This window comes from Galeopterus variegatus, unplaced genomic scaffold (assembly GCF_000696425.1).
Source record: "Galeopterus variegatus unplaced genomic scaffold, G_variegatus-3.0.2 Scaffold12188, whole genome shotgun sequence".
NCBI classification, from domain to species: Eukaryota; Metazoa; Chordata; class Mammalia; order Dermoptera; family Cynocephalidae; genus Galeopterus; species Galeopterus variegatus.
Window position 1 is genome coordinate 11,704 of NW_007738299.1, and position 12,650 is coordinate 24,353.

The 12,650-nt window shown below is 40.8% G+C and overlaps 1 protein-coding gene across 1 annotated transcript; it reads right to left on the reverse strand.

The window, feature by feature from the left end:
- Positions 1 to 700: 700 nt before the first annotated feature.
- Positions 701 to 11,380, reverse strand: LOC103610978 (the record flags this gene model as incomplete). The annotated part of the gene is made up of 5 exons (XM_008595028.1): positions 701 to 1,029; positions 4,213 to 4,280; positions 4,553 to 4,687; positions 4,730 to 4,874; positions 11,362 to 11,380. Coding segments are annotated over 5 exons (696 nt in total), but the record flags the coding sequence as incomplete, so codon positions are not given.
- Between the last annotated feature and the right edge of the window lie 1,270 nt (positions 11,381 to 12,650).

Genomic DNA, 12,650 nt, shown 5'->3' on the forward strand with positions numbered 1-12,650 from the left:
TTATTTATTTATTTATTTATTTATTTTTATTTTGTCAATATACAATGTAGTTAGTTATTGTGTCCCATCACCGAAACCTCCCAAGATAAAAATTTTTATATTGATTTGTGTGTCAGGAAAGAGCACAGGCCATGTTAACACCTGAGAAAATAAAGTTCTTAGTGAATGGGTACGTCTTATCTATAAATAAGGAAAGTACTTCACTATGTGATGCCTACAGTGAGAATGTGAGAAAAGAGAGTCACAAACAAAAAACAGGAAATGATCCTGAGGGGCATCTGAAAGTCAGCAGAGCAGAGGAAACCTCGGATCCCAAGAGGAAGCCCCCATCCCCTCTCTGCACCTGCTCCATGGGACACAGGAGCTGCATTGATTTGTGTGTCAGGAAAGAGCACAGGCCATGTTAACACCTGAGAAAATAAAGTTCTTAGTTTATGGGTACGTCTTATCTATAAATAAGGAAAGTACTTCACTATGTGATGCCTGCAGTGAGAATGTGAGAAAAGAGAGTCACAAACAAAAAACAGGAAATGATCCTGAGGGGCATCTGAAAGTCAGCAGAGCAGAGGAAACCTCGGATCCCAAGAGGAAGCCCCCATCCCCTCTCTGCACCTGCTCCATGGGACACAGGAGCTGGGTGGCCTTGAGCGCCCCCTGCAGCCCAGACTCCCTGTATCCTGAGAGAGGTTTGTATTTGAGCTCACACAGACTTCCCCTCACTGTCCCTTGCACAGTAATATGTAGTCATGTCCTTGAAAGTCACAGAGCTCAGCTGCAGGGAGAAATGCAGCTTAGACATATCTCTGATGATGGAGATGAGGCTCTTGAGGGATGGGGCATAACTTGTGCTGCCAGCAGAACTAATATATCCCATTAACTCACACCCCTTCCCTGAGTGCTCATGAATCCATCTCCAATCATAACCACTGGTGATGGAGTCACCAAAGACTGTGCAGGTGAGGGACAGGGTCGGCGAGGGCTTCACCAGTCCTGGGACTGACTCCTGCAGCTGCACCTGAGACAGGACACCTGGGACAAGGAAAATCTATCCCTGTAAGTCGTGTGCAGTCACAACCATCCCACAGAAACATGTGTGTCATCTGAGCCACTCACCTTGGGGAGCTGTAACCAGGCAAAAGAGAAGCCCCTACAATCTCATCTTCTATTAGGCCCCAACTCTGCCTTCCCAAGAGACCTGAGCCTGTCTGAGGACAGACCTGTGAGCTTCCACAGCCCAAGTGTCAACATTTATCCTGAGCTTGAAGGAAAATTTTCATGAGGGGAACTTTGTTCATATAAGTGATTACAAACTTAGGTGAGCCACATTGCCTGTGTGCATTTTTTTTACTTAAAATTATTTGACATGCAATCATGGAATGGAAGAGACCTTGGCGAATTTGAAACATTCCAAAAGGTGTCCCCAACTTCCTTAGCCCAGATCTACCTTCCTTCAACCCCTGCCTTCCATGGCGTCTTGGTGCAGCCCAACTCTCCTTCATAAACCCAGGCTCTTCCTCTTACTTCCCAGCACTGATCCCAGCAGAACCCCTGCTTTTTTTCCCTGTTCCTGCTCCTGTGATGTGGTTCTCATCACACCCGAGAGTTTGTTACATTGTAATATTGTTGCTGTTCCATGAGTTTCAGGCCTGCCCATTGCTCTCCATCCTGTGATATAAGACAGAGCACATCAGAACCCAGGGAGACTCTGCAAAAACTGGTGCCCTGTGCCTTACTCAGTACACTGATTCTCACTGTTTGGGAAAGACATAAAGACTCTTTTAAATGCCCCTTTCACAACGTGATTCCTGTGCATCCAAAGTGTACACATTTCCAATATAATTCAGTTCTCATCCTATTTTATGTATATTAATCCTTCCTTTAATACTACAATTTCATTAGATATCCCAGCTTAAAAAAATCAATTACAATGGTCACGATACAAGCACAAAATAATATTGAAAATCATTCATCAGCATGAAGCTTTTAATAATATAATTTTCTTTCATTGCCATCTGCTGGGGTCCATGATGGCCATACCATGACTGCAGTCACTGCCCAGCACAGAGAAAGAGGCCAGGGGCTGGGCTAAATGCTGGGCTGGATGCTGTGCTGAGTCACCCCCTGGGAGCTCCCTCGCAGTCCCAAGGGCAGGTCCATGTCATGGAGGGACAGCCCTTCATGTCACATTAAACAGAAGAAGAGGGAATATTGAATTTCAGATGGACTATTTTTTTTCTTCTTTTGTAAAGACACTCAACATGAGCTCTACTCTATTTACACATTGTAAGTGCACAGAACAGTATTGGTCATGCTGGGCCCAGTGTTGGCGCTTGTTCCTCCTGTGTAACTGAAATGTTATACATGTTGAACTTTAATTTAAAGAGCCAGGCTGCGAGTGTGTATGTGGCATCTGTGCACATCTCCATTCACATCATTAATCATATGCTCTAACTTACATCAAAATATCAAAAACATATGTTATGTGTTGTTTTCAGAATGAAGGAGAACGGTGGGATGTGCACTGGAGACTAACACGCTAAGCATATGTCACCTCTGTCTGTCTGTCTGTCTCTCTGAGAGAAGAGAAAAAATGAGGCCCCTCCCCCTCCCCCAAAGCCTTCCATTCTCCCCTAAGGGAGGGTAAAGGGGGAAGCACTTGGGAAGGTCCCACCCAGGACACAGCTCACTAAAGGACAGAACTCATCATAGGACTGTGCACTGCTTCCCCTACCCCACACCTTACCCACATCAACAGGGCTTCTGTATCATGACGGAGAAAAACTATAACACCACGTGCACCATAGACACTACTTAATAAGTGTCCACGAAAATGTAGTCCACAAGGAGACAAAAACAAGGACATCAGGGGACATTTTATAGAGTCTGTTGCTTGTCTTGTCATCCTCTCATGCTTCGGCTCCCAAATCCTTCAAACGTCTTGTCCAGACTGGGTCACAGACCTCTCCAACCCTTTATGCAGACACGGTCGTGGAACCCTCATATTCAGACTGAGTCAGAGATACCTCATATAACATACAGGCTGCATCACAGATCCCTCAAAATCAGGTCACGAACCAGGTAATTGGAAAAGATCCTGGGAGCCATTTGCAAAGATGGAAGCCTTCATTCAGATGTGGGCTCAGCCCCAGCCCACACAGCAGCAGCAGCTTATAGCAGTTGCCACAGCATTAGAGGCCTGGTGGCCTCTCACAAGGTGAGGGGGTGTCCAGGTGGGCAGTGTGGACCAGAATAGATTGTCCTTTTCACTTAAGACAGATAAACAAGGAACACCTTGGGGCATATGCGCAATGACATCAAACAGCAAAGAAGCGGGGGGGGGGGGCGGGGGGGCAGACATGTGCAGTTAATGCGTTATTTTGCACAGCCTCAGTCAGGCTTGGCATGGTTCTGAACCCATTCATCTCATTTCATTTTCCTTGTATCATAGTCATTTGCAGGGACAAAGTTTTCAATGGATGAATCCAGCCTGTCCGTGTTTCTCCCCTAGACCATGCTGTTGTTCCACCTCCTCTACATGTGGAGTTTCCTCATTTCCTGAAACACATACAAGCCGTAGGTTCCCTGCTCTGCACCACGTGACGTCTCTGCCTTCACGGCTCATCCTCATCACTGAGCCTCTGATCTGCACCTGCACAGGGAGAGTTGACAGGAACTGAGCAAGGCTCTAGACCTGTGGAGCAGAGTGTCAAGGGACAGATCAGGTGAGAATTTACATGAGAGATGACAGAAGGTGACACTAGGGTAAGTGTCTCTGGGACTCGTGGGATACAGCAGAGAGTGGGCAGGACACAGGACTCTGTCAGCTGGTTCTCATTATCCACATGGATTCTCCCCATGGAAACTGAGAGGCAAGTCTTAGGTCACAGGTCACAAGGCTACTTTGAGAGATCCAGCCCAAAATTCAGCCCAGCAGGGCTCTGCTGGGTTTTTATCTCTGTGCTTGTCACCCAGAATCCTCCACATGGAAATATAAGAGCTGTGTGTGGCCCTTTCAGGCAGCTGCTTCGCCATCCAGGACACTGAGGAAAGGACAGAGAGAGGAACAAATACTGAACAAAAGTGTCCACAGTGTGGATGAAGATCCAGAGGCTAAACTGCCTCATTGAGTATAGAGATGCCATTGGCAGGGTCCTGTAGGATGATAATAACCACGAGGGTGTAGCTGCACTTTATTTAGGGAAAAATGCTGACTTAGGGACAGGATGCTGCTGGACTGATCTAAAGTTTCAGGAAAATAATACGAGATCGTAATGATCGGTGTCAGGAAAAAAAATGACATGAAAAAGCCTGAGAAAGTAATGTTCCCAGTGAAAAGAACATTCTTATCTGCACATGAGGAAAGTTACTTCACTCTTTGTTGCCTGCAGTGAGAATATGAGAAATTAGAGTCATAAAGAACAAAGCAGGAAATGATCCTGAGGGATATCTGGGAGTCAGCAGAGCAGAGGAAACCTCAGATCCCAGGAGGAACCCCCATCCCCTCTCTGCACCTGCTCCTCTGGGCTGACGCTGACTTCCTGTCACTGTGTCTCTCGCACAGTAATACATGCCTGTGTCCTCATCTGTCACAGAGCTCAGCTGCAGGGAGAACTGGTTCTTGGACGTGTCTCTGGTGATGGAGGTGCGGCTGTTGAAGGATGGGTTATAAGCTGTACCACCACTATAACTGTTGTGTCCCATACACTACAGGACCTTCCCTGAGGGTTGGCGGATCCAGTGCCAACTATAACCACTGGTTGTGATGTAGTCACCAGAGATGGTGCAGGTGAGGAAGAGGGTCTGCGAGGGCTTCACCAGTCCTGGGCCTGACTCCTGCAGCTGCACCTGGGACAGGACACCTGGAGACAAGGAGAATCAATCACTGTCAGCCACATTCAGTAACAAACTTCCCAGAACCCATGTGTGACATCTGAGATACTCACCTTGGGGAGCTGTCACCAGGCAAAGGAGAAGACCCCACAGTCTCATCTTCAATTAGATCTCAAGTCTGCCTTCCCCAAGACCGGAGCCCTGTCTGAGGACAGACCTGTGAGCATCGACCACCCATGAGTCTACATTTACACTAGAGCTTGAAGGAAAATTTGCATGTTTGGGAGCTCTGTCCTTATAAGCGGTGAGGAACTGAGGTGGGAAATATTGTATTTTTTGAAATGCTTATGTGTTTTTTTTTCTTGAAATTATTTGACATGTATTTATGGTATTGGAGGGAATTTGGTGAGCTTCAAACATGCCAAAATGTGTCCCAAGTTTTCTGAGCCCAGATCTACCTCCCTTCAACCCCTGTGTTCTCCTGTGCTGACTTGGACCCAGCCCAACTCTCTCACATAAACTCAGGCTCTGGGTCTGGCTTCTACAGTTCAGATCGCAGCAAAAATCCTGCTTTCTTTCCCTGGACCCTCTCCTGTGATGTGGTTCTCATCACACCTAAGAGCTTGTTTCTTGTTATATTGTTGTTGTTACATGAGTTCCAGGCCTGCCTTGTGTTTTCCATCCTGCCATACAAGACACAGCACATCAGAATCCACAGAGATTCTGCAGTAAATAATGCCCAGTGCATTACTCAGGACACTGATCCTCAATGTCTGGGAAAGATAAAAATCTTAAATTCCTCCATTCCATGGTCATTCCTGTTCATCTAAAGTGTACAAATTTTCAACTTAAATTCACTTCTCACCCACACTTTATAAATTTTATTCCTTCATTTAATCCACCAATCTTATCAGATATCAAAAAATAAAATCAATTATAATGGTTACCATGAAGGCAGTAATAAAATCCTTATTGCTAAACTTTTAAAAACAAAATTTCCCTTGATATGCACCTGTCTGTGGGCATGAGACCCAGTCCATGTTTGTGGGCATCACTCTCTGGATGACTGAACACCACAGAGAAAAAGGCCAGGGCCTGCGCTGGATGCTGTGATTTGTTTGCCCCTTTGAGGTCCATGTCAGTCCCAAACACAGCTGCATGTCAAGGATGGACAGCTCTTCAAGAGTCCTGAATGAATGACAAGACAGGAGCTGCTGATGGGCAATTTCGGGATGAATCTTCAGGTCATGTTTACTCACACACTGTGTTGGAGTTTTATCAAGGTGTTAAAACACCTGGTAAAAAGGTGACGATAAACAAAGACTCTGACATGATAAAGCAAGTACTAGAACTAGTATAAGATATGATACAGATTTTGGAATTATAAGAGAGGACATTTAAAAAACTCTGTATGTGCATCTACGTTTCCATTGTTTTTTGTTTTTCAAACCTTCAGTTGACTCTACAGAGTCCCAGTTGCCCACCTCTGTTTGTCCAGGAGAACTTATCAGGATGCTCTGCCTCATGGAGAAACAGCCCAGCATCTCAGTGGAATAAGGTACAAGAACAAAGATCTGCATCTTGCTCATTTCTATTCTAACATGCTCAGGAGGGAAGTTGCAGTGAGTAGAGGTGACTGATTCATAACGTCACTCAGGAACCAAGACTCCCACTGGTGTAAGACCCCAGATCTACACCTTGTGGACAGACATTTAACAGAAAACAGAAGTTGAGGGAATTATGAATTTGAAGTTGCAGTGAGTAGAGGTGACTGATTCATAACGTCACTCAGGAACCAAGACTCCCACTGGTGTAAGACTCCAGATCTACACCTTGTGGACAGACATTTAACAGAAAACAGAAGTTGAGGGAATTATGAATTTCAGGTGGAATTCCAGGTGGATTATTTTTTAACTGCTGTAAAGACAATAAACATGAGGTCCCCCTATTGACTCAATATAAGTGCATGACACAGGATTGTTAACCACAAATTCAGTGTTGTAGAGCAGATCTCTAGAACTTGTTCATCCTGCGTAACTGGAACTTTCCTCCTGTAGAACATTAAGTTAATTAGCCAGGCTGTGAGGGTGTATGTGATTCCTGTGTACGCTTCCTTTGCCATAATCTGTCATATGGCCCTGACTTACATCAAAAGATAAAAAGTGTGTGTTATCTGCAATTTCAGGATAAATGGGAAAACAGGTGTTTGTGTGGACTGGAGCCTGACACACTGAGCCTGTGTCACCTCTGTCTCTGTCTCTGTCTCTCTCTCTACACACCCACCCACACACACACACACACACACACACACACACACACACACACCCCATTGGTCTTTTGAAAATCTACCCAGAAATGTCCATTTGATTGATGCTGAACAACTCCTTGTTATAGAAGAAAATGTGAAACTTCACAGTCCTGTTCTGTAGTAAGTCTCAGTGTGTAGGAAGAATCTCCCTCAGTACAAAGTGACAAGATGGCCCTGTGTGTTTGAGAGTTAGTGCATCACACCCTTTTTCTTTGAATCATAATTGTCCTGCAGGACTCATGCCCATGCTGGTTTCTAACTTGGAAAGAGAGTTGTGTTTATTGGATAGATCTAGTGTAAAAAAATATTTTAGGATAATTATAGTATTGAAAATTCATTAAGTAAGAGTCATACACCACTGAAAAGAGAAAATATATTCATCAAAAAAATGGCCTTAGATGGGGTGTCAGAAAAGTGGTAAAAGTACTGGCTGAGAAAATTTAAATGTCCTTTAAATAAATCGAACAATATTAAAAACTATTTTTACGTCATTAGTACTAACCATTAATATTATTTGCATTTTTAGTGAAACCCTAAGCAAAAAGCAATAATAATAATAATAATAATAATAATAATAATAATATTGATGATGATGATGATGATAATGATAATGATAATAAATAATAATAAATTAACAAACACCAAAGTGATTAGAAACCAGCAGAAACATGAACTGAGGAGATAATCCCTAATATATGTGGAATCATTGACATAGAAGAAAGAGAGATAAAGAAAACTATCAAGATGAAAAAAGAGAACAGATTTAAGAATAGACTTATTAGGCAAAGAAGAAAGAGGGCATATGGATCATGAATAATGTTAGAGAAAAATCGGTAATACACCACACCTTCTCAAAATGTGCCTGTAATTGGATTAAGTTTAAGTAGCCTGAAAGGTAAAAGAAAAGGCAAAATGGGGGGTTTCATTACAAAAATTGCATGCTTTTAGCCATATTTGCTGTGAAATGGTGTAAGTACATGAATACAAGATGGTTGGGAATGTGGGACCAGAAATCAACAATAAAAATACCTGCCAGAGCAATGCAGATGTAGAACATTAGATGTTAGACAAAGGCTTCATTGAAGTTCAATTATGCATGAAGATAACTCTACAAACTGCCCATTTTTGGTACGTGGTAACGAACCAATCACCATGTCACACTTTGATCACGGTCTTCCTATCAGAATTTCTAACACAGGATAATCCAGTTCAACTTCAAATGTAACAGAGTGTTGAGGAAATTAGTTAATGTTAACTAAAATACTCAGAATCACTTTAAATTTCCCCTTTAAATGCAAAAGTGAGCATGACACTGGTTGATTTCCTATTTGCATATTATGTACTCAGCCCTTTGAAGTTCACATCTGATCTGTGTGATAATTTTGAGACTGTCACTGTATGTAAAGGAAAGCCACATGTAATGATTTAAAAAGGTTTCCATTAATAATCATGCTCAGTTGAAATATAGAAACACACTCTGCTGTCCTGTGTCCAGGTTCCAAATTAGAAAACTCAGCTAATTTGCTAATGTGATTTAGTAATTTTCCCCTAAAAGTGTTTTCGGAGGAACATGTCTATCTCCATCCTGCTTCAGGTCTGTTCCCAAACTTTAGAGCTCTGATATTTGGCTGTACATGGGTCCTCTGGTTATTGAGTCACAAGGGTTGATGCTTCTGACCACACTACTCAGCCCATTCCCTGACTGTTGTCTGAACCCAGCCTCCCATGGGCTTGACCACCTCAGTGCTCTGCAGCTGGTGGGGCTGTCTGCATGTCCTCTGACATAAGGTGTGTGAGATGTGAGAGGTGTCCTGGGGTCAGCAGCTGCTGTGTGCTCACAGATAATCTGTGCTTTCAAGAAAACTGCTTGCATTCTGTAGTTTGTGTTTCTGCTGCATTGATTGTCTCTTTTGATGGGTAGAAGATTTTTATTTTAATATAATCCCATTTGTATATGTATTTTATTTTTTTGCTTGTGATTTCAGGTCTTATTCACAAAGTCATTGCCTAGACATCTGACAAGGGATTAATATACATAATATATAAGGTCACCAAACACCTATACAGTAAAATAAATCAAATAATCCAATTAAAATAAGTGCAATGGAGATGAGTAGACTTTTTCAAAGGGAGATATGCAAATGGCTAACATATAAATGAAAAAAATGTTCAGCATCACTAATCATCAGGAAAATGCAAATCAAAAGCACATTGAGATATCATCTCAACCCACATAGACTGGCCATTATTAAAAAGACCGTGAATAACAAATGCTAGATGTGGATAAATCGGAAAACTCCTATTATGTTTGTGGTATTGTAAATTAGTAAAGACAATATGGAAGTTTCTCAATCAACTACAGACAGAAATATCATATGATCCAGCCATCCTACTAATGGATTTATATAAAAAGAAATAGACATCTTCATGTCAAATGGACACCTGCACTCCCATGTTCATCAAAGCTCTATTTCCAATAGTTAAAATATGGAGCCAACCTTAATGTCCATTGACACACTACTGGATAAGGAGAATGTGGTATATATACACAATGGAATACTACTCAGTCATAAAAAAGAATGAAATTCTGCCATATGAAGCAACATGGATGAGTCTGGAGAAAATTATATTATGTGAATAAGCCAACAAGGAAAGAGAAATACTGTATATTCTCACTCATAACTGCATGCTATGAAGGAAGAAAAGAAAGAAAGAAAGCAGGAAGGAAGGAAGGAAGGAAGGAAGGAAGGAAGGAAGGAAGGAAGGAAGGAAGGAATAGTATGTTGAATGTTCAGATGGAGGGAACAACCCTAAGGACACTAGAGATGGGGGAAGGGAGGTAGTGTGGATGGGAACGTCAAGGCAGGTAAAGGGCATGAAGAAAAATTGTGATTTGTAATAATGAGTACGCTAATAATAAAAACTAAAAAGCAGTAAATATAACTACATGATGGATGCAGATGATTTCTAATTAATATTAGTTAGATATTTATATTAATCAGCTCTACATGATATAGATGAATTGGTTCCTATCTGAAATCAGAACTTGTGAGACTTTACAAAGACTGCTTGGTTTTTTTTCATCATATGTAACAAGTAAACAATAAAATCCTGGGGATTCTCTAAAGGTGGAACATGGTCATGAAACAAGCCTCAAAGTCTCTTTGGACATTCCCTGGTGGATTTTCTTCAACTTCCATTCATCAGAGGTTTTTAATATGTTTTGTTAATTGTCTTCCAATTTTTAAAAATTTCTTGAATTAATTTATTGGGAAAACGACACAGCTGTTTCTGTTGATAAAATGATGCTTTATTTTGTGTTTCTAACCTGTACTATGACAGCATTTACATCAAGTGAGCTTGTCAAAATTCTAAACACAAGAGCACACACAGATACACACAGAAATTCTGCTTTTGGAATAGAACATGACAAATAGATACTTTGCAAACAAAGGGTTGATGACGTTCTTCACAGAAATTGTAAAATCTATTGTAACAGTCACATCAGATAACAAAAGACACCACACAGCCAAAGCAATGCAGAGAAAGAAAATTATAATCAAGCTGGAGGCCTGACACTACCTGACTTTAAATTCCACTACAAATCTATAGAAAGAGAAATAGCATGAAACTGGCATAAAAACAGACACTAAAACCAAGGGCACAGAACAGAGAACCCAGAAAACAATCCACATACTTACAGCCAACTGGTCTTTGACAAAGGCACCAAGAACACACATCGGTGAAAAGACTGACTCTTCAATATGTTGTGCTGGAGGACCTGGAAAACCACGTATAAAAAAATAAAACTAGACCTGTATCTTCCACCGTATTTGAAAATCAACTCAAAATGCATTAAAGACTTAAATATAAATCTTGATAGCTTACCACTCCTAGAATAAAACACAAGTGAAACACTTCAGTAAGTAGGACTGATGAAAAACTTTATGAAAATGAACCCAAAGCACAGGCAACAAAAGAAAAAAAAAATAAACCAATGGGATTATATCAAACTGAACACCTTCTACACAGCCAAGGAAAAAAATTAACCAAAAAAAAAAAAAAATTAATAAAACTTATGGAGTGGGAATAAATATTGGTAAATTGTGGATCCAGCATGGGATTATTATCCAAAATATACAAGGACCTCAGAAAACATCACCATAGGAAAAAATGAAATGAACCAGATTAAAAAATGGACAAAGGAGCCTAATAGACATTTCTCAAAAGAAGATATACAAATGACCAACAGACACATTAAATAATTCCCAACATCACTAAACATCAGGTAAATACAAATCAAAACCACACTCATTTATCATCTCATTCAGATAGACCGGCCATTATCCAGAAGACAGAGTAAGAGAAGTTGGGCAGGATTCTGAGAAAGTGAAACCCTCCTACACAGCTGGTGGGATTGTAAATCAGTGCAGTTATTATGTAAAACAGTATGGAAGTCCCTCAAACAATTACAGATATATCAACCATATGATCCAGGAATCCTACTGCTGGGTATACACCTATAGGAATGGAAATTGTCACATTGAATGGATACTTGCACTCCCATGTTTAACGCAGCTCTATTTACAGTAGCCAAGATTTGGACCCAACTTACATGCCCAGTAGTGGACGTCTGGATAAGTAAAATTTGGTATATATACCAATGTAAAACTACTGTGCCAAATAAATAAATAACAAAACTCTGCCATTTGCAGCAGCATGGATGAACTTAGGGAAAATTATGTTAATTGAGATGAGCTGAGCACAGAAAGAGAATTACCACACGACCTCATGCATATGTGGGAGCTAAAAAAAAGTAGAAAAAGAAAGACAAAATTATCACAATAACTTGTTGAATTTTCAAAAGGAGAGGTCATACTTAGGCCACCAGAGTGTGAAATGGGGAGGGAGGAGGGGTTAACATAGAAGTGGTAAAGGGCCTCAAAATATATTATACTGCATAATGTTGAATATATTATTTATTCTGATCTGGGCATCATTTATGGTAAACAGAGATGGATATTCAGTGCCATAACCCTCAGATATATATTTTTAAGAAGTTTCTATACAAATAATAAAATTATTATATAGTAAATTTATTTTTAAGAAAAACTGCTAAAGAAAAAAATTAAGGTCTAGAAAAATAAAATTATAAATATTAAACTAGAAAAAAAGGGGGATAAAATATTATTTTCCATTTATGCTGATCAGTGCTCAAAAGCTCTCAATAAAATCATGTTCAGCGTTAGATCCTTAAATCACTGAAGAAAGATAGTCTGGGAACTCAAGTTTAAAATGCACTAAAATAAATTTCTATGCTTTAAAATAGCAAATAAAGTTGAATGAACGGGCTTGATGTTATGGAGGTCACCACCAGTAGGAAATAGAGATCCTTCCCTTGGAACTTCTTGAGAAGGCACATATTGACCTGGGGCACTAAGAGTGGGGCATTATCTTCCTGTTTCAACCTCCGTTGCTGGTGGATACCCCTGAGAGGTTTAACATATCTACA